The sequence below is a fragment of the Hermetia illucens genome, chromosome 5 (genome assembly GCF_905115235.1).
Source record: "Hermetia illucens chromosome 5, iHerIll2.2.curated.20191125, whole genome shotgun sequence".
Taxonomy (NCBI): domain Eukaryota; kingdom Metazoa; phylum Arthropoda; class Insecta; order Diptera; family Stratiomyidae; genus Hermetia; species Hermetia illucens.
The window spans coordinates 30,996,923-31,019,916 of record NC_051853.1 but is presented as its reverse complement, the minus strand read 5'-3'; the positions used below and the strand labels follow the sequence as shown (position 1 = coordinate 31,019,916).

The 22,994-nt window shown below is 44.4% G+C and overlaps 1 protein-coding gene across 2 annotated transcripts; it reads right to left on the bottom strand.

The window, feature by feature from the left end:
• On the bottom strand, positions 1–21,337 carry LOC119658079 (cytochrome P450 CYP12A2-like). 2 transcript variants are annotated; one of them, XM_038065339.1, is made up of 7 exons: positions 13,654–13,880; positions 8,157–8,185; positions 1,848–1,956; positions 1,520–1,766; positions 1,329–1,445; positions 667–1,102; positions 1–605 (listed from the first exon to the last, which is right to left on the bottom strand). In XM_038065339.1, exons 1-7 carry the CDS (start codon positions 13,718–13,720, stop codon positions 33–35), a joined length of 1,578 nt encoding a protein of 525 aa, XP_037921267.1. In that variant the 5' UTR covers positions 13,721–13,880; the 3' UTR covers positions 1–32. The 2 variants fall into 2 exon arrangements, with proteins under 2 accessions (XP_037921267.1, XP_037921268.1); XM_038065340.1 differs by lacking the exons at positions 8,157–8,185; positions 13,654–13,880 and adding an exon at positions 21,084–21,337.
• Between the last annotated feature and the right edge of the window lie 1,657 nt (positions 21,338–22,994).

The window sequence follows — 22,994 nt, the reverse complement described above, 5'->3', positions numbered from 1 at the left end:
TTTCACAATTGAAGAAGCTTCATTCTTTATTTCTAAATATCTTTGAAAGTAAATAATAGTTTGTCAGCGGGTACGTAGACAGATGTAAAAACAAATTTTAAATCTGGATGATGCCACTCAACCTGGAAATTCCGTATGATTCGGGCTATGAGTGTTTCTATTTCCATTTCAGCAAAGCGCTTTCCAGCACACATGCGAGGTCCAAATCCAAATGGTAAGAAAATAAAAGGATGTGCAGATTTGGCAGGAGCGGGTAGGCCATCCTTCTTCAGCCATCGCTCTGGTTCAAATTTATCTGCATTCGGATAATATTTATCCTCATTTTGTAGCATATTTGTCCCCATTGTTATCATCGTTCCTTTTGGAATTTGGTATCCTTGAAGTACTAGGTTCTGCCCTGCTCTGCGAACATTTACCCCTACGGTAGGAAACATTCTTAGACTTTCCTTCAGACATGCTCGTAAATAGGGGACGTTCTTCATGTTTTCAACGGTCAATAACGAGTCCTTGGAGGGAAGTATTGTCATAATTTCCTTACGAAGAATTTCTTGCTTCTCGGGATTCTTAGCTAGAAAGTACAGAAGACTGGTGGCTGTTGAAGAGGTCTGTAAACAATATTGTTTTTTTAAGTTGTCAAGATATCAAGTTAAAGCAATTGGACATTACCGTATCCATTCCACCAAAAAGCATATCGATGGCCATAACTTTTGCGATGAGCGGATCAATTTGAAGTAGCTTTTCTAGTACGCTTTCTTCGTCACTAGGTGAACCTCTTGGCTTATTCTTCAGCTGTTCTTGGGCTTCGTCAATAATTTCACAACTAACATCCGTTACGGCATCAAGAGCTTCTATCAATTTTTTGAACTGCGGGGTACTGAAGAACTTCCACAACGATGGTTTGAATTCCAGGTCGAAACTCAGTTTGAATGCATCCTTTGCTCCTTGAATTAATTTAGCGCTTCTTTTATCATGTTTATCGTGAAGTAATCCAAGACGTGTATCCATAGCAATCACTGACACTGCTTCAAGAGCCCATCTGTTGAGGTCATTTGAGAAGTTTTCTGGAGCTTCCTTCGTCTTTGGGTCACGAATTTGGTGTATTCTGGAGTTACAAAATACAATGTAACCATATGAAGTGTTTTATAATCTATTGTATTTGGAAACGTAGAGTTCTTAGAGTGTTTGAGCATGTCAGTGCGGCTGGTGGTTATTGTTAGGGCGTTGCAAAGGATATAATACCGGCAGTATTAACTCTGATCATCAGGCCTTATAGAGAATGATAAACACCCGAGTCTGAGTAAAACAACCTTTGAAAAAATGCCACTTACCTGTTCACAAAATCAGTTGCAACCTCATCCACCTTCGGGATGTAAATTTTAGTATTTTTGGGATGCATCATCGCAGGATTGACAGCTGACCGAAAGTCGCCCCACTCTTTACCTTGACTTAAAAATAATGTCAAAAGTAAAAAAAAAAATATTTGAAATGCAACTTGTATTGAGGAAGTGATCTGAATTACCTATTTGCTAATCCTGAATATTTTCCGAATATGTCAGGACGAATTTTGGTTCTGTAATATACTATAGTCTTCAACTCTGTTCGATCGGGCCAATGTCCTTCAGTTCGGAAAATTGTTTGGAAATCTTCAGGTTTGTTGGTTGCAACGAACCCCTGACTACCAAATATAGAAGGGAATTTGTAGAGGTCTCCATACTCCCGCCGGAATTCTTTGCTAACCTCATCTATATTCTTGCCACAATATTTTCCTGGTAAATGCGAAGAATTTGTATTCCAGAAATTGAAAAGATTAATAATGAAGGATCATGTAATAGGAAGAACAGTTCTACCTCCGGGCAAAACACTTCTCAAAAACGTGAATGCTGATGGTCCAGGTATTTTAGAGTAAGGTAGTGCATTCTTGTAATCGGTTTCAAATCCTTTCGAAGTTATATCAATCTGGAAAAAGTAATGGGCAGTTGTTGATAAGATACGCACATATGCAGACATTTTCTTAAGAATAAGTTCGGAAGGGACCAAGTTGTTGGGCGTTATAACATCGACAAATACTTGGAATTGGGGATTTGAAATAGATTTCGAGCTCCGCGAATGGTACATTGAAAATATCTGCGTTGCGGGAATTATATGACTTCCTACAAGCAGTTGAGGCGGAACAGTTCAGCAGGTCCAACGAAAGTTTGAAATACATGCATAAATCCAGATAGGTTCTACGGTGTTGTACGAAGTGAGTTTCAAAAAGAGGAGGCGAAAGGCGTAGTCCACTCGAGCAAAGTTTTTTTTAAAGAAGAGGAAACGAGTGAATTTATGTAGGACCTTTTCAACGGCAGGGTACGGGAGGGTGACCAGAGCACGGAGTAGCACTCTAGGAAACTTCTCACTAGGAAGTTGAGGAGATTAAAAAAGGGTAGGATGGAGTCAGGAGAGGAGGAGCGAAATATGCAACTTGATCATTTTCCAGCCCGATTGGTGACTTCAAGGCAGCGGGTATTGAAGCGGAGCTTATATTCGAAAGTGACTGTTAGGTGTTCAGTGTAGTTTTGATCAGGAATATCCTTCAAAAGAGTAAGACACTGAGCGACACTTTCTGTCGTTTAGCGATAAGCCATTAGGAAAGCGCCAGCAAATTAGAGTATCTAACTTTGATTTAAAGGAGACACCGTCGATAGGCAACGATACAGCAGAAAGCACTTTAAGATCGGTAGTAATGTAGGTTCGCAGAGGGAGGTGAAATCTCTTGCACTTTTATGGTTTACGAAAGGCGCTTTCCGCAGGCTGGAAAAATGGTTACCTCCGAGGCACTTGCTAGAGATAATAGAGAAAAATAGGGAAACCGTCGTGACCAGGGTCAAAATTGGCGCCAAGATTGCCAATAAGCTACTCGATAAGGAGAGGGGTAAGGAGGGGAATGGTAGGAGATACGGGGCTGTCTGCATGCACTAGCGGGAGAAAACAAGAGGGAGGAGAGGGAACATAAACTGAGGAAATGTAGCGGGAGAGTAAGTCACGAGATAGTTAGAGGCAGTTAACAGAGGAATTTAATGAACGGAGCAGAGGCAAGGTTGCGGGAGTTGCGAATGTATAATCAGAATGGTTTGAGATTTCCGCGTTCCAGTGAGTCTTCAACACTGGCCAGATAACACTTCTCTGTACTTAAGTGTTAAAGATTTGACCGAGGAGCGCGGAATTTTGAAAAGAACGAAGTCAGGGTAGGTTTCTGAAGATAGGAACTCTTTTCTAGACATGAGTTTTTGATGAAGTTTTTTGTGGACTTCAGTGGTAAACCTGACTGGGTAAGACCGCTGGAACTACACGTTAATGGAAAGGGAGGGGGCAGTTGATTGTTGCCAGAGCTGAATTTAGACCTTCAAAATTTGCCTCACGAAAGTTAAACTTGGTAGGTTTGCGCACAACAAAGGAGTATGGTCGGGTGATCTGAACACCAAACTTGAGAGCAGGATGATGAGCGCCAGGAACAATGCAAGAGGGGTCAGGAGGGGATTGGGTAAAGCATTGCCCTAGAGAGCTATCGAGGACAAGATCAAGAGTGCGATTTAAGTGATTTCTGGAGAGGTTAAAGTGGAGCTCGGCACAGGTAGGGGGTTGAGGGAGGAAAAAAATGTACATTTAATGATTGAGGGGCATAAGTTTGGCGGAGTTACTTGTACAGTCACAGAATTGTAGATGGAAGAAAATGGTTTGATCTTTAGACCCCTTACATTCTGGTAAAAAGTTTTACACTAGGAAAATTACTTAAATTTGGCGAGGCAGGCGAGCGGGCCGGAAACTTTCCCGGAAAACCTCTGATAAGCTAAAATGAATATTTGGCGATAGCGTCGAAGTTGTCGGATGTGTAATTTTGAAGGAAGCTATTACTTGGCCGGGAGAACCATCCTTCGTTAGCTTCACAGACAAGAGAGGTGACTGGGTTGATTTGGTCCGGCTTTCGATTTAGACCAGAATATTTCCGGAAGTGGTGGCGTAGGCTAGCCTCGACACGAATAGTTGTTTCGGTGGTGAGACACCGTTCAGCAGGTAGCCCCTGGAGAGACTTGAGATTGGGATGACGGCAGGTGTAATCTACGGTTCAGCGGTGGCAGACATCAATCAGGCCCTGGAGGGAGTGTGCGAAGGCGCCGCGCCGGTTCAGTGACAGTAGGACGACCCTCGGAGCTGCGTTGCTCAGCCGATTACGATATTGTGTGTCTCTGATGGAAGACTGTTGTTAAGGATGGTTTGACTTGGAGGCACCGTCGGACTAGTGCGACCATTTATAGTTGTCTTCGAAAAGTGCGTGGCAAACAAAAGCGTGGGATCAATTGGTCGGGGCAACTTAGGTATGGTGCTAGTATAGACCATGGTACAGGGGGCCAAATGGGTTCGGATTGACAGGGTGAAGTTACAGGATGGCAAAAATCTTTGTTTATTTCGGAACTCACACTTTCTAGTTGTAGCGCAGGTTAATCACCAGTCAGCCTGATAGTGAACTAATATGAGCAGTGATGGCGACAACTGCCCTGCGTAACATGGACTTGTTATTTGGCGAACGATTCGGAAAAGGTTGCGTATGAGTTGGCAGCTCCGACATTCCGTTACCTTATTGCACCAGAGTTATATCTCATGGAAACGGCTCTGGGGTTAATGTTGCAGTTACCTTTTTATAATAATCTTGGCAGGGTGACAAGTACGTTCAAAGCTATGAGATCATAAAGTCGGCAGTGCAGGCTCAGTTGGGATGGATTCTTGACCTGAGCACAAATTCCCATAAAGAGTTGTGTCAACACCGGGCATAATTTGTAATCACGATGGTCATTTAAGGCAATCACGATGGTCATTTCTAAAAGAGATAGCCGTTTGCACAATTCATTGACAACAACAGCAACAACAATTACGATGGCATAAACGGCAAGCACCGAAATTTTTAGAAGGAGCAGCAATAGCCCTCGTTTACTTCCTCTGGCAACTAAAATGGGAAATGAGAAGTTCGGCTAATATTGAGGGAGCAAGTAGCACCATGCAAAGTAAAAGTTCCAGCAACCGAAAAGATTAGACGCAATCGAGTTTGAGGTCCGAAAATGAGCTGCGTGATACTTCCTTGTTGAAGGAAAAGGTTGACGAACTCGCAAACTAGATGAAAACGCAATCCATCTTCCAAGATAGGATGAACCTCATTCGAAAGACAAGGGTAGAGGAAGAAAGACTACTTAGAAATGCAGGGTGGTTTTACAAAAAATGAAGCCTGCCACCGACGGCCAGTGGAACATCTGTATGTTTGTAAAGGGTCGGACAGAAACACTTTATGTTACAAGTAGGGCGAAACCGGGCACGGCTCAGACTCGGATGCCGGAAAATTGCTGTGTTTCTTGCAAGTATCGCGGTCTGCAAGAAGACGATATAGCATATGTTTGAAAGAAGGGGGAACTACAACTGGTCCCGATTTTAGCTGGCTTGTTGCTCTGGGTAAACAATACGGTCAACTTTCGAGTGCAGGGCTATGGCTAAAGAGATTATTTCGTTTGGGTTGTTGTGCGGAAGTGACTTTTCTCAGCATGTACCTCATGCTGAACAAATCCTACTTAGAGTATTAGTTGGAGAAGATTTATCGCCAGAGCAGTCAAACGACTCAACCAGATTCTCGGGCACAAAAACTTTGAGATGGCCGCCAGGACAGGACTTGTTGTCTTAAATATAAGTAGGATTCGGACATTGTGTACTATTCCTGGTGTGATTTTTACTACGATGTCTTCAGTGTTCAGTGTAACGATAGACTGTACTGGAAGATTACACGACCATTGATCACCAGTACATTTCTTTCTTAGTGAGAAAGGGCTTCCCCCTTCGATGTTCAGATGTCCGACAAATACCCATTGTTTCTTCCGGGAAAGTCGACGTTGACAAATTTGCCAAAGCGCTCTCAAGAGGAGCAAACGAGTCACAAGACCTGGACACGGACAAAAGAGCTGCCACTGAACCTTTAGTGAATTCGACAATACGGCTTATCACTGCAGCTTGCAATGTATCGCGCCTAAAAGTCCGTTACGGGAAATCACCAATGTGCTGCAGGATAAATTGCAAGTCTATGAAGGAACTACCCCAGATTTCGGCGGATTGTCCAAAGCACAAGAGGCCAAGATGGAGTAACTCTCCTCAGAAAACAAGTGAACAAAAATCGAACTTCTCCACGAAATCAACAATGAAAAGGCATGCTGTCCTTAGGAGCTAGTTAGTGACTTTAACGCGGCTATAAGTTGGTTATTATTTCTGGTAATTTTTCCTGTCTAGGGTCGAAAATCACAACCGATAACACCTACAATGAGGAACGCTGCGCACGGTTGTTGGCAGCCAACAGAGCCTATTTCAGCTTACAAAAGTTGGACTTCATGGGAAACTTTGCTGTGGACTTTCCAACCAGGGCAAAATGGAAGACCGGTGGCTTATTACAAGGATCAAAGATGGTTTGTGGAGTCGAGTGGTTTCCGAGTGGTTTTGGCAGTGTATTCCAAGCGGAAGTACTGGCGATATTGGATATCTGTGGTTGGCTGAAGCGTGATCCGAACCCTAGGCGTAACATAGCAATTTTGACCGACAGCCACACGGCCGTCAAGGAGGGCAGTGCAGAGACGCGCTGAACACTATGGGCGGCATGCTCAAGGTCACCCTCCTTTTGATTCCCGGGCATAGGAACATAGAGGGGAATGAGCGGGCTGACGGATTGGCCAGGCAGGGCTCCGCTCTTGGTAGCTCTTCGGTGGATACAGTCGGAGTCGCTGGCGGCTGTCAAGGCCGGAGTCTACTAGCACTACTTAGATGGCGAAGGCAGGGAGGATTTGGCCCGCTTATAACATAGCCCGATCACGAGAGTTCTGTGCCAGACACGCGCAAATGCCTTCAAGATTACGGCGATCTGCACGGGGTACTGACCCATAGGGGACCATGCCGCCAGGCTCAGCATTCCCAACAGGGAACGAAGGGAAACCCTCATGCACTTTCTCTGCGATTGCCCAGCTCTAGCTAGAGTCAGGCTACGGACACTGGGTAAATCATTCTTTGGGGACCTCAGAGAGATTTCTAGCTACAGGGTGGGAGAGCTACTTTCCGTCGTGAATGCTACGGGCTGGCTCTGACGATCCTGGACTCTGCCCCCTGCTCTGATAACTGCAGTCATGGTCTTAGGGGTTTGTGGTGCTGCCACTGATTCCTACCTACCCTAAAGAGGATGGTACCTCTCGCACCACCAAAGTTAAAAAAGATTCATGACAGGGTATCCCCTTGTCTTAAACCGGTGTTGATGCTGTATGGTTTCAAGACCGATCCCGCTGCTTTATCTGGCCCCACACATTGGTTTAGGTCAGCGTAGTCAGTCTTATTAATTTGGTCAGGATATCGAATTCTCTCATGGACGTGTACAGTTTTACTCTGGCTATTCTATCACAGGCGGTCTTGAAGACAATGAAAAAATGGTGCAACTGATGGCCACATTTCATAATTTTTTTCATTGTTTGCCACACAAAAAAATTTTTATCTGTTGCTGATTTGCCTGAAATGAAGTCACTTTGGTATGGAGGCTATCCGGCCTAACTAGATAGCGGAGAATATCTTATGGATGGTATTCAACAACTTGAGTGGTCTATAGTTGCCGCACTGTTTCAAATGTCAGACCCTGTATGCTGTTGCCAGACAATTCCAAATTGCTTTCCATTGTTGAATATGAACTATAAATTTTTCAGAATTGAAGTTCAAAGGCGGTTGCATGCGGAATACAACATGGGTACAGTCAGGGGTCCGCTACTCTCCATTTAACCGCGCGATTGAAATTTTGTTGCGATCTAGTGGGTATGCGCGGTTGGACATTAAAATTAACAAGTGGCTCGCCACGCGGCTAGCTGGATTGTGGACGTCTATCATCTATACAAATGATAATTCTCGCGATATCTACAAAATATTGTCTCTAAAAACCAAATGAGAGAAATTTTATTCAAAATCTTCCATTCTTATTTGCGTTGCGGAGGTTATATTAATTAAAACATTTCATTTATCGCTTAGTTTACAAGATTTGAAGGCATTCTTTGGAAATAATGATTTAAAATTTATTTGAGATTTCAAATACAAAAATTCAATAAAAACCGGTCACGTGAACTTACACTATTAGTTTGCACTTGGGATGAAAGTATTATTATTATTTTGTTAAGGGAAAGTCGCACCGCGTCCTTGAAGAACTATTGTGCCCCTTTTACTGGTTATAGTGTACCTGTTGATCATAGTATCTCAAGCAGGCCAGTAGCCGTTAGGAACTTTAGTATGTTCCCCACTTCCAGAAGTTTCAGCTTTGCATCTGGTATTAAGTGTTCTCCCAGATGTATCGACCTACTTTGCACAAGTGCTGGACACTGTCCCAGGACGTGCATAGAGGTTTCGTCCTCCTCCTCACAGAACCTGCAGGCAGTGTCCGTAGATATCCCTAGCTTCCCTAGGTGGTAGTTCAGCCGACAATGACCAGTGAGAATTCCCACTATGATTCGGAGGTTCTTTTTGGTGAGGTTTAAGCAATCCTTTGTGCGCATGGGTTCGTATCCCCCAATAAGCACCCTGGACTGCTCCATCCCTGGTAGGCCCGCCCAATATAGTTCCCTCAACCGTTTTTCTTCGTTTCTTAGATTCATAGCCATGAAACCGTTTCCGATTCCACAGAAGGGTTCTGGCCCGTATAAAGGCATCCCTGCTCCCTTCTTGGCTAGTTCATCCGCTGCCTCATTGCCTTCCAGCCCAGCATGGCCTGGAACCCAAAGTATCCAGACCTTGTTGGACGAGCCGAGTGTATTCAGTCTCTCAAGGCATTCCCATACCAGTTTAGAGTTCACCTGGTTGGACCTAAGTGCCTTGATCGCTGCTTGGCTATCGGTGAGAATAGCTATGTTCTGCCCCCTGTAGTTCCTTTGCAGATTAAAGGAGGCACATTTGTCTATGGCGTAAATTTCCGCCTGGAATATGCTAGTGTACCTGCCCATTGGCTCAAAGTACATTTTCCTTGGACCAATGACACCGGCACCCGCTCCCTCTGCTGTGAGGGATCCGTCAGTGTACCAAGTAATCAGTTGCTGGTTTAAGCCGTATGTCGCAGCCACGCTTTCCCAGTTTGTCTTGTTACTCCAACGTGTTTCAAACTTCTTATCGAAGTGAAACCTCGTTGTCATGTTGTCCCTCGGTATCAGTAATTCGGGATACCGCCTAGAAAGGATATCAATCTTCCTTCGATTTAGGCAGCTCCCCGCCTCACTCATGCTACCGGCCATCCTGAATATTGATCTCCTTGCCTGCATCTGTATGTGCAGATGGAGAGGGGTTAATCCCAGAAGGACCTCCAGGGATGCCGTTGGGCATGTCCTCATTGCCCCACTGATACACACGCAAGCCAGCCTTTGGAGCTTATGTAATTCCCTGGCTTGTGTGCTGAGTTGGGTTCTTTCTGCCCAGATTACCGCTCCATAGGTAATCATTGGTCTTACTATTGCAGTATATATCCAAAGTAGTATCTTCGGGTTACACCCCCATTTTTTTCCTGCTATGGATCTGCAAGTCATCAGAGCCCTCGTGGCTTTCCGACAAGTGTTTCCGACATGTGTCTTCCAGAGTAATTTTTGGTCTAGCGTGATTCCCAAGTATTTGACCTCTGTTTCTCGTTTCACCTCCATATCATGTAATGTTATGGCTTTCAGGTGATCTAGCTTACGCCTCCTAGTGAATGGTACTATGGTGGTTTTGGTTGGGTTGATCCGCAGTCCCACCTTCCTGCACCAGGCACTAGTAACCCTTAATCCAGTTTGGATTCTATCGCATAGGGTATCTTCATATTTGCCCCTACAGATTAGAACAATGTCGTCCGCGTAGCCCTGGACTTGTATTCCAGTATTAGTTAACACGTCCAGGAGTTCATCCACTACCATACTCCACATCAGCGGCGATAGTACTCCGCCCTGTGGACAGCCTTGAGTGGTGTTCATGATAATAGAATTTGTACCTGTTTGTACCTCTATTTGTCTGCTTTCTAGCATTTTGCCCATCCAGAGTGCCAGGGTGTTTCCCACTCCTTTGCGGCTCAGGGCATCCTGTATCCCTGTGTGCGATGTGTTGTCGAATGCTCCTTCGATATCCAAAAACGCGCACAGTGCAATTTCTTTTGTTTCAATGGCGTCCCGTAGTACCTCTGTCAGCTGATACAGAGCAGTTTCAGTTGACCTTCCTGCCCGGTAAGCGTGTTGACAGTGATGTAAGGGATTACGCTTTAGAACGTTAGTTCTAATATAGTTGTCTATGACCTTCTCCACCGTTTTGAGTACGAACGATGTTAGGCAGATTGGTCTGAAAGATTTAGGGTGAAAAGGATCCTTTTTACCCGCCTTCGGAATAAAGACCACTTTTGCCCGTCTCCATGCCCTTGGTATGTAACCCAGTGCTATGCTCCCCCTTACCACCCTCAGAAGAGACTCTAGGATAATTCCTAGGCCTCTCTGGATAAGTGCAGGGAAAATGCCATCTGCTCCGGGAGATTTCATTGGTTGAAAGGTTCCCACTGCCCATCTTAGCCTAGCTTCTGAGCATACCTCTTTTGCTAGTTTCCAGCTCTCTTTCCTTCCCCTTTTATTCGTTGTTGGGGTGTCAGGCAGATTATTGTCGCCTTCCGCCGAGGGGTAGGACCCCGGGAAATGAGTTCTGAGAAGCAGGTGTACCCTGTCCTCCTCATTCTCGGTGAATGTCCCATATTCCTTTTTCAAGCAGACAGAGGATATTCTCCCGTCTTTGGCTACAGCCTTGTACAGCCTGGTTGCTTCTGTGATCTGTTCAATCCCTTCACAGAATTCCCTAAAGCTGTTCCGTTTCGCTTCCCTGATGGCGTTGCTATACGCAGTCAGTGCATTTTTATACCCCCGCCAGTCCCCGGTTCGTTTTGCCCGGTTAAAGAGTTTTCGTACCTCCGTTCTCATTCTGGCTAAGTTTCTGTTCCACCATGGTACATCCCTTGATGACTTGACTGTCTTGGCCGGACAGCTGGCCTCATATGCGTCAATGACGATTGTGTTGAGGTCTTCCACCACCGTTTCTAATTCTAATTCGCTCCTGATGTCCCCGCTCCCTTGAAGGTGGGTAATGTTGTTGCTCAGGTGCATTGTGTAGGATTCCCAATCCGTTCTCTTGGGATTCCTTATTATCCTTTTTATTTCGGAGTTACCCTCAATGTCGAATCTGATTATCCTGTGATCAGACATTGAGGATTCATCCGACACCCTCCAATTCCTGACCATCCCGTTCATTAGGGTATTTCCTAGAGTTATATCTAGTACCTCTTGTCTGGTGCTGGTCACAAATGTTGGAGTGTTCCCTACGTTGTATATTTCTAACTTATTACTAAGAATAAATTCGAGAAGGTACTCACCTCTACGATTAGTGTCACTGCTTCCCCACACTACGTGGTGGGCGTTGGCATCGCAGCCGAGAAGAAGTGGTAACGCCCTCTCCTCGCAATACTCCGTCAGCTTTGCGACTTGTTCCGGTGGAGCCCGGCTCTCGTCTCCTGGGAAGTATCCCGATGCTACCACTACCTTTCGAGTGCTCCTCCCGGCTTCCAATGAGACTTGGATAGCCACAAGGTCCCCGGTTAAGAACTCTGAAAGACATATGTATTTTAGATTACGTTTGAGAATTATGCAAGCTCTTGGTTTTTCACAAGACGAGTCCCAAATTACCTGCATGTCTCCTCCTTGCAGACCGCGAATCTGCCCCCGGTACACCCAGGGCTCCTGAGCCAGCACTATTCCAATGTTCTCCTTGGAATTTGCCCTTGCAATCACTGCAGATGCAGCTCTCGCATGGTGGAGGTTTATCTGGGCTATCCTAGTGCTGGCCATTGGCTCCGTTATTGTTTGGAGCTCTCCACTGTCGGAATGTCACCCTCCTCCTCCGACATGGCGCTTTCCTGCGCGTCGCTGTCCACCCCGAGCCCTAGCAGTCCTAGGTCTAGGTCGTCCAGCTTCTGCTCTTCACTGGGCAGCAGGTCTATTTCCCTGGTTGATCCCGTTCTTTCCGCCTCTATGGCTTCCGCGACTTCTTCAGGGACCTCGGTAAGTTTTCCACCCGATGCCTCCTCCGAGGTCTCTTTCCTTGGCTTTTCCTTGTGCACATGCACGGGTATGTTGCCAAATCGGTAGTTGATATGACAACTCCGACGTTTAATTGCCTCTAGGGATCGGTCATCTACCCCGATCGTGAGGAGTTTACCCTTTCCCTCCACCTTGCTTCTGAAGACTCTCCATAGTCGAGTATGGAGATCTTCGTTCTGAGCAATTAGGAGTCTCATGAGGTCTTCTGTTACTATTGCCGCGGCCTTTGGGAGAAAAACTGTCACCATGTGGGCTCCTGGTATATCATCTCCAGCACATGTTGACAGTTCCACCCCTTCCCAGCCTGGCAATCTAGGAATTATGGTTCTGACCCATTCTGCGGTACCTTCCGTCGCGCAGTCCACCAGTATAAGGCCTGGTCGAAAGCGTATCCCGGTGAACACCAGTTTCGACGTCCATCCCTTGATCATCTGCTTGACGACAAGTTCTTCAATGGTTTCCTGTTCCTCCCGAGTGAGTATTTGCTCGGGAAACCTTTTTGGCAGTATGGCCAGTCGAATGCCCTTGACCGCACTAGCATAGCTAATGCCGGGCTTCCTGGGTCCTGCCTTCACTCCTGACCTGCCCGGGTTTTCTCCTCCCGTGGGTTCAGGTCTGGGTTTTTTGGGGGCATTCCCTTCATGCGGGCTGATCTCTGCTGCTCCCCGCTTTCTCGGCTCCGGTAGAGATGGCTTAGGTCTGTCCTGAGCCTTCTTAAGGGCCTCTTCTGGTTTCAGGCCTTCCTTCAGATAGCGCAGGTACCATTTAACCCCGGCGCCACTGAGACCTGTCTCCTTCCTGACGTTTGTTATATTTATCTCAGACGTGCTTTTGCTGGTCCCTGCTCTTTGAGCAGTGGTGTTTGTTGGCTGTAGTCCATGCAGTATACCAATGCTCACCTTGGATCCACTGCTTGACGTCCCAACTTCTCCCTTCTTGGGTGTAGTCACCTGGCTTTCAGTAATTCGGAGACGTGCCTCCACCTGATTAACCAGTTTTGGTGCGGTACGGGGCCCCGCTTTTTTGGTTTTTGTTTTTTTTTCCAATTTAGTACTCATTTGATTCCCACGAGTATGGGGGTTAAGAGGTCCGCCGTGCCATAGCCCCCCGTAGCACGGTAAGATCTAACTTACTCACTGAGGCGACCAGGTATCAGTGAGGCTCCGTTCGAATACAGTCAGTTACCCCCGACTGCAAACTATCCAATGGGCACGGTTCGCATGACATCCTGGATTGGGGGAGGTGTTTTTCGACTCCCCAGTCTAGATCCGTAGCGTTTTGTTAATAGTAGGGTCACCTCGTACAGGGTGTGGCTATCACCACTCACTAACGGTCTTGGTAGACGAGAGGCTTGGCCCCTGAAAAGGCACACACCGTCCCAGAGGAGAGACAACTCATCCTTAGAGAAAGATAGGTTGGCCTCAGGGAGCTATGTTCCGCATCAGTCTATCCTGCAGTACACTGCTTGACCCCTGGGATGAAAGTAACCGAAGGGTTGTATTTTGGTAACTAGTGTTGATTGGTTGAAGCTTACAACTTATTCTTAGAAACATTCTTAGTTCCGCACTTGAAACTACACAGATTTTACTCGTAAATCGTAATATTTGCGTACTATAAATACTTCGCGATCCTCTCTCTGCCAGAAACCACAGAAGTCGGGGTACTCGACAATGCTTGCCAACAGCTGTATGCACTAGTGAACTAATGACCAAGATTTTAAGCTGCAATTGTAGCCTTATCAATTAACATTTTGTGTGTTAGAAAGCTTTTGTCGCCTACGTGTAAGTATGCGTCGTTCTCATATGTGTATATTTATCTTTTCAAAATCGCTGAACGATTTGGAAAGTACTACTTACTGAGTTAGTAAGTAGTGATAAATTTATAGGACCATAAGCATCTAACCGGCTTCAGTGACTCATGTATTTGTATACGAGTGAAAGTTTCTAATTTGAAATGTCTTTTGTAATGAAGCTGTGTAATTGGAAGTTACAGAAGATATATTTGAAATAATTTCTACATGGAGAGCCAGGTCTGACAATTGGTAAGGTTTTGGAAGGAGACCATGCATACCTCTCAGGATCTAGTGACAGCTTGGCGAAAGTGGCCACCCACACTAACTTGCATGAAATGAACTATTTCAACTATGTCAGGATATGCATCAAACTTTCCAATTTCGGTGCCCGTAGTATATTTATACAAGCGTCCTTTCCAAGATATAGACAGTCTTCTTTCGTCATAGAACAAAACAAGTCGGAATATCGGGTATGAAACTTTCTATGCACATTTTTCCGTTTGCTTATGGCTAAAAACCCAAAATATTCTTTCATATTTTTTTTTAAAACTGCGAGGAATACAGGAGTACATTCGTCGATATTATGCTCACCCTAAACATAAAAACATTGTCTATTACCGAATACTGTATTCTACATACATGTACATATCGTACACCTATTTTCGATTTACTTCATGCATAAAAGTATACATATGTACATATATTGAATGCCGCTTGTTCAATGTATTAATATATCTATCAGAATTGGGCACTATTCCAAAGCTTCATTTACATATACATACCACATAAACACATACATACATATTTCTGTCCGGATTAATTGATATTGATATTTAAATGATTGAAAAACTAAAACGAAATGTTTCCCTGCGACCTCCCATTCACGTGAGCTCACAATTGATATCTTATGATGAAGTCACAAACTTCTTAGAATGCACGACATTCACATAAAATATAAAAGTTTCATCTTCTCTAACTTTGTTAATAATAGTTTGGTTTCATTCAAACTTCCCAAAGTTATACCTTATGTTATTGCTTATGCAAGTGCCAATTTTGTATGCAATTTTATAGTTCCTTCATTAACTTAAAGGGGGTTCCCGGCTGAATTTGCTGCTAATATCCTATTACTACTAATAACTTTATTTATGCAGATATCGGGTTGGGATGCATTTTGAGGCAGAGATTTCGTTTAGGTACACCACTATGATTTTTTTCAGATTTTTCGGTTGAATAGGGACTGAGAACGAGACCTGTTACACTTCTTGGGGGTCATATTTTGAGCCCTTACTCGTTTATATTTCACCCAATATCAAATATGGGATCAGTTGCAAAAAGTACTAATTAAGCCCTTTTATTTGATATCCCAGATGACCACATTTTGTGAAAAAAAATGTTGCACCATCCACTCACATGGGGAGCCTCTTAAAACTTAACACAAAATAGCGCCACCTGCTCTATATAAGGGAACAACATACCTCACCAATTTTCGTGCCAATCGGTCTAGTTATTTCCGAATAAATCAGGGTGACAGACGGACAGACAGACAGACGAGCCAAAACAAGTAAAGTGAGCGTATGCGGTCATTGGCTGGATGGCAAACAGTATACGACCGGGCGGAGAGTGGCCGGTGGACACACGGACTTATCCCAGACATAAGTATGTGGACTATGCGGAGCCAAGGTGGGACGAGTTACGATCTGACTCACTTCTTGCTAAGAACCCAAGTCTCCGAGGAATACGTGAGGACTGGCAAGATCATTGTTTGGTAAAGTAAGAGCTTTGACTCTATGGTGAGACATTTCGAGCAAAATAGTTTTTGTGAGCTGAAACGGGCTCTATTGGGAGCCAATAAGCGTGCGTGGATTTCTTCGTCATAGCTGTTATCGGTCGTGATTTTCGACCCAAGATAGGAGAAATTATCAATGGTCTCAAAGTTGAAGTCTCCTATGTGCCTGCTCGATCTGGATGAAGGCAGTTTGTACGTCTCGGGTCATTTTTCCTATGATCGTCAGCATAAGCTAGTAGTTGGGAGGACTTAAAGAGACTTGTGACCATCGTATTTACCTCAGCATCACGGATCACTTTTTCCAGGGCCAGGTTGAAGGCCGTTGTTGATGTCGAATGGCCTCGAGAGTGATACCACTGCTTCGTTGCCAGTCGTCAGGCATTGATTCGCTGTCCCACACCTTGAGCATAAGTTGATGGACCCTTTGATGTATTTGGTCACTTCCATATTTAAACAATTCGGCTGTAATTCCATCAGCTCCTGTCGACTTATGATTTTTAAGCCGGTGGATTGCAGAGACTGTTTCTTCTATCCTTGGTGGTGGTAGTATTTGTCCGTCGTATTGAGTTGATGAGACCTACAACCCGCCGATGTTCCCGTTATTCAGCAGTTCATCAAAATACTCAATCTTCCAATATCTCCATTCTGTCGGAAATCAGATTTCTTTCTATATTTCGGCAGGATGAGCATCGAGGCCAGGTTTGTTGGAAAAACTTCCGCGCCTGGTGCGGTTGCGCCCTGTACTTTTCTAGTTCACAAACCTGTTGGCTCCCGAGGTTTCCTTCTTCCGGCTGTGAAGTGGCTCCTCCAATCGTCGGAGTTCGTGATAAGTCTCCGCGCCCGCGTCCAATGAGAATGCAACATTACTCGGTATGCAGCATTCTTCCGTTCCGTTGCTAGCTTAAATTTATCGTCGAATCAGCCGCTCCGACTCTTTTCGCGACTTCAGGTGATTGTGAAGATCATTTGTTGATGCTTCATTGCCAGGATCTTCGTTGACTTCGGTTATTGCGGCATCCATTTCTCTCTTGTAGGTGTTGTAGAGGGCTGTGTTGTAAATGGCTTCAGTGTTTATTCTCACCTGATTGTCAGAGGGGATTCTAGATGGTGTTGTTATTTGAGCTCGGAGAACCATGCCAACGAGTTAGTGATCCGAGTCTATATTGGCCCCCCTATATGTTCTGACATTCATCAAGGTGGTGGGCGTTCGATCAACACGTGGTCAATTTGGTTAAAAGTGGTCCCACCGGGGAGGCCCACGTTCGTGTGTGGACCGTTTCAATGGCCGCTATAATATATGGTGTAGCGGTTCCTCCCCAGGAAAGTGGTCCCTGTCTATTGCATCTCTTGGAACGCTGTTACATCAGCCTAATATTGGGACAGAGTATCGGCTAGCTGCTCAGCAGCACTCGGTCTGTACAGGGAACGCACGTTCTATGAGAAAATGCGCAAATCGTTAATCCGTTGTCGTCGCCGGGTTCGTCATTGTAAAATCCATCCTGTCCGAGGCTCCTTTCGTGGTTTCGTAGCACCGGTTTTCCATGTAGGGTTGTCAGCTCTACCAAACCTGGAGGACCAGTTTATACAATTTGTGCCATTTTCATTCGCAGGAGACTCATCTTCATTCTTCCCCATCTGCAGCTTTTCGTTAAGAAAGAGCTCCCACCGGTCACCACGTGGAGGTAGAGGTAGGTTTTGGCAGTTTAGCTGTTGGTGTTGATTCAGCTGGCGTTTCCCAAATTTTATGCTCCGTCGTGGGTACCAATCTACGTTTCGCCCTGGGACCTATACTACCCTTTGACCACCGGGTCAAAGGGTCACTTACCCAAACCAAAATACGATGCAAGCGTCTCCTGAGGTAGGAGATGTATAGATTGCGGATATGATATTGATTTGCCAAGATATACAATGTGTCATAATTCAGGTACCCAGTGGGTTGGTGTAGGCGAGAGTAAGTGGTGTATATGTGTACATCTGCTATATCCCGCAAGTCTGACATTGCCTAAATTAGAAGAAGTAGTTCACAATCTCTATAGCATCTACGATTGTAAACCGAGCAACAAATTTTTCAATTTTTACCTTTGGGGCAGGGTGTTCTTCTTCTAATTTTAAATGTTCTCCTTGTTCATTGTCCTGGATGTTAAAGATCAACTTTCTAACTACAGTCGATTTTCAGGAATCACTGCAGCCTAGAAGGGTGACAAAGTTTTTCAGAATCTACAGCCGGACTTCAAATACACGTTCAAGGAGTTCCCTATCTTCGACTTACCTTTCTTTATCTGCTGAGAGATCTTCAAAAAGAGACCTAAGAGATTTTGCGCACCCCGGCATTCGTGATGCGGCGCTGTAGTGTCCCAGCCGTTGTAATTAAAACCAGAGAATGCAATTCGAATTAGAATTTTTTTTCCAAGTTCGATAAGCTGCTCGGTTTCAAACGTCATCGGGCAACTGTATGCGCTTCGCAGTCCAATGCAATGCTGGAATGTTAGCAGCGGACAATGAAAGCCGCCAACCATCATTCCTGTTCGCAGGTTTTGCTTTTCGTTTTGTTCGGCCTCTGTATTGTCGTTCGCGATGCGTTTGCTACCAGCCTTGCTGATTTGGTAAACGGGGAAGACCTATAACTCCTCAACGACCTACTCCTCGAAAAGAGAGACGGTCCTGGAGACACTGGACTGTGACGTTTTCTGCGGGAGATAGTTACCAAATTGACAGTGCCTCAACCAGCTACCTAGGGATAAGGGCTGATGCCAGCTGGAAGTTAGTAGTTTTCTTAATTAAATATGTGCTATTAGAAGTTAAAAATTACTACAGAATAGTGTGGGGAAGATTAATCGCGTAGATCATTTGCCCTAAGTTCTTACTGAAAATCATTCAAGGGTTATTCCTCCAGGAAGAGGGGCACTCATGGCTTGAAACAACTTCTGAATGGACTGCAATTGATGTAGTAACCAGAGGTGAGCTGATGAAGGAAGATCTTAGGTAGAATATGCAACAATGATGCCTAGGCCTGAATGGAATACCGGCAAGCTTAAGGGCCATAAAGTTTGCCGTGAAATCTTGTCCCGATATGTTCCAGAGGATATTTCCTGCACGATGGAATTGGCTAAAGCTGGTACTATTCTAATAAATCCATATGATTACTGAACACTATGGGCAAAATGCTAGAGCGGGTAATTTATAATAGATTAATCCCAATTGTTAAGAGCAATGGAGACTTTTCAAGTCGACAATATTGATATCATCAAACTGGTTAACGATTTGGCCGTCGTTGAAATTCACAGAAAGGATAGCATATATTGCGCGATGATGACCCTATACAGAAATTCCTGCTGATTGATATTCCCGGCTAATTCGTACAACCGATGGTAGACCTCAAGAGTACGTTTTAGCGGATGCCCAGAGGGCTGCGTACTAGGTTCAATGCTGTGGAACATCTTGACTAACGATATACCTAATCTGTCAAATGTCGGCGAAGCCGCGGGTGTGGATTGCACCGATGTCATAGTATTGGTTGTGGCCGGAAAGCATTTAGTAGATGATGAGTTATATGAAACAATTAGTATTGCTAATGTTTGATTAGAGAGCTTTTGAGTCACATTTGCGGGGAAAGTAACAGCGGCGATCTTCATCACCAAACGACGTAAGAGAAACTATATCCGCGTGAAAAACTATCACTTCCGGCTCGGATGGTGAACTCGATCTTGTTCTATCCGGCTCCAGTTTCTGGAAGACACTGCGGATCCCTTTTAACGCTCGTATATAGCACTAAAGGTTTGGTCTGCCTGCATGACTGGCTCAGATGATGCAACGTTTGTCATCGTGGGAATGATGGCCATTGACATTTTGCCAGATGAGATGACGAGCATATACAATATGAAATGAATCTTGCAGATGAAGAATCCCGAAAGGGAAAGATATATCAATAGATGGCAAGAGACTTGAGATTACTTAGTAAACAGTCGGTTGACACAAAGCTGATCTGCACTATCCGGGGGTGTTGGGAGAGATGGTATGATGAGATCAATTATAATCTCGACTAGTTTTTCACGCTTCATGGAAGATGTCGCCAGTATTTCCACAGGTTTTATCCAAACGATGGAGTCCTAAAGGACCCAGAGCATATAGTCTTTCACTGTCCATGATTCCTAGAAGAAAGGAGGAACCTAGAGAAACTTCTGGTATAGGTTCTGGTATAAAGCAAGCATGGCCAAAAGATTGGGTTGCGATACGCCATGTACAGAAAAAAAGGAGGCTAAGTTAGAGTGAGGTAATTCTTCCCCGCAGTCGAAGGTTTTAGTGGGTAAAAATTTCAGACACTAGCGTATCCAGACGAAGGTTTCCACCTTTTTATAATACAATAAGGTCAAAGCTAGTCAGACTGCCACTTTGGAAGGCGTTGATTATCGGTGAGTCAAGGTACGGTCACAATTGTTGTATTCAGGATGCCTTTGAATGCTGAATTGATGTTTCTGTTATAAGTAACATAGCAGCCTAAGTTTCATTACTTTTCTTGGCTTTTTGTTGGAAATGCATTATAAGATCTCCATTAGGCGTGACGTTTTATGGCACTTCAAAATATCAAAAACACAATATCCCAATCAAATCAACTAAAGCTGTAGAAGTATTCGAAATCCAAGCGGAAAAGTACAGACCAGATTATATTCACCGATCACTTTTCACGCGTTTGAATTGATTTCAAGTCAGCATTGATAAGGAAGATACTTAAAAGATAACATCTTTGGAGTTGAAACGAAGGGGTTACATTGGTATACAATATATACCTATATTATCTACCTGTGGGTATATCGGTGAAATATGAACGTAACTGACAAATTAATTGGAAATGAGTTACTGTGGTCATCGAGTGAAAAAAATTGTTACTCTATTCGATAGTATGCTAGCAACTAGCGGGGTTGGTTAAAAGCATCAAAGATAAGACAGCGAAGAGGGCATCAAATGGGAGATAATATACTGCCTTCCCTTCAGAAATAAAATGTTCCTAGCTGCGTTACCTGGCCAACGGTATGGTAGCGAACTGTGACTTCAACAACCCAATGAAGCTTATGGCAATATGAGGAACCACTGGACTGTGGGCTTAGTTATTTATAGAAACTATAACTCCGCGACGTCTACAGAATATTGTGTATAGGAACCAACTGAGAGCGCATGAATTCATTCACCAAATGTTAATCGAAAGCTTCCGTTTGCCTCGTGGGGGCTATATTGATTTAATTTTACATTTATCATTCAGTTTGTGAATTTCAAAGGTACTATCCCTAGATTTCAAATTTAATTGTGATTTTAGATACAAAAGATACTCGTCATCTGAACTTACATTGTTAGTCTGCACTTGGGATGAAAGTAACCGAAGAGCCGAATTTTGATAGCGAATGTTGATAGTGTGAAACTTGCAAGTTCCTCGTAAAAACATTCTGAGTACCGCACTCAAAACTACACAAATTGAACCCGTAAATCGCTATCTTTACGTAAATACTTCGCGAATTGCTTTCTATTTTGGTAGAAATCACCGAAGTTTATGCAATTGTGTATGCCAACAGTTGTATGCAATGGCGAGCTTATTACCAAAACCTTGAGCGCCAACTAAAACCTTAATCAATTAATATTCTGTTTATTATTATAGAAAGCTTTGGCCGTCTAGCTGTAAGTATCTATATTCCACATGTGAGTGTCTAATTTCTTGACATCAGTAAGTTGTCAGAAATTTGTTGGAATATCAGGAATTATGCATTTTAAAAGACTCTGATATTTATATATTCAATATAAATCATGAGTGACAGTATATGCATATGTTGTTCTGTAATGAGCCTCTGCCATCGATCGCAAGCCACAGGAAGTATTTTTGAGATAATTAGAAGATTAATAGGAGCTAAACTAGAGTACGACCAATGGTGAACCAGATACAACCATGAGTTGTACCAAATATTGGATGACTCTGAAGTCTCCAAATCAATCAAACTTCGGAAGTTGGATCGGACTGGTTATGTATGGACGACAATCGGAGGTCTTTCTTAATGGAAAACTGCAGACGGAGAAAAATGAAGGCGAGTCTCCCGCGTCTAAAAACCGGACAAATTGTATTAACTGGTCTTCAAGGTTGGGGGTTGGGTAGGGCTGACAGATTGCAGAGTCGGAGAAGGGTACCTTCTACGATATCAAAATCATAATTGGAGATTCTAACAGTCAAATAGGGACCGAGCCCGTATTCAGGCGATACGTTGGATCCCATAGTTTACATAACGATACCAATTAATGCGGACTGCGGATTATTCAGTTAGCAGTATCACACAACATGTTGCGCACACAGTACTCCGCAAACATATATGGGCCTCTCCAGACGGGACCACTTTTAACCAAATTGACCATGTGCTGATTGAACGCTGCCACCTCTCAGCCTTGATGAATGTCAGAACATATAGGGGGGGGGGGGGGGTGGGCAATATAGACTCGGATCGCTATCTCCTTGGCATAGGGCTCCGGGCCGAATTACAATATCGACTTCAATCGCCGCTGATAATCAGGTGAGAGGAATATTGAAGCCAACGAAAATAAAGCGCTCCATAAACACCTATAAAGGGGAAAATGCATGCAATTACCGCAGCTAACAGAAGCCCTGGAGATGAAGCATCAACGAATGATCTTCACAAATTGAAGAGCGTTATCATTGATAGGGCTCCAGCCGCAAGTAGGAACGGCTGGTTCAACGATCAATGTAAGCTAGCAACGGCGACGCATATAGGCTCGATACCATTGGGGCGTAGAAAGGCGGCCAATCCTACGGGCATGCGTCTATCTGGAAATTCCTTGAAAAACATCCGGTAGCCCTGATGCCGATCGATCATATGGTTTCCAGATTCGTCTTTGAAAAGACATATACTGTCGTAATCACCGAAAGAGAAGAATGGTCGACAAGTGACTATGAGTCTTTTCAGATTACAGACCTAATAATCTTCACCGACGGGTCAGTCATGGAGGATGGATCAGGTGCAGGGGTGTTCTCGGAGAATCCGATTATAGAACTGGCCCGACCCCTCGGAAAAATGACCACCATATTCCAGGCGGAGATATATGCCATTTCATTGGCAGCAGAAGAATGTCTGCGACAGAAATGGAGAGGTCGCACCATTCGAATCTGTTCCGACAGTCGGGCGGCATTATCAGCGTTAAATGGCAATAACATATCAAGCAAGTTGGTGTGGAGTTGTCATCAGGTGCTGCTGAAACTTGG

What these genes read in the sequence shown, in the direction of transcription:
- LOC119658079 (XM_038065340.1), bottom strand. Translation starts at nt 21,179, where the DNA reads ATGTTTTTACGAGGAACTTGCAAGTTTCACACTATCAACATTCGCTAT. An exon ending in GCAACTGATTTTGTGAACAG is followed by an intron (nt 1,103 to 1,328) that starts GTAAGTGGCATT and finishes TTGTAACTCCAG; the next exon opens with AATACACCAAATTCGTGACC. An exon ending in TTTTTGGTGGAATGGATACG is followed by an intron (nt 606 to 666) that starts GTAATGTCCAAT and finishes TATTGTTTACAG; the next exon opens with ACCTCTTCAACAGCCACCAG.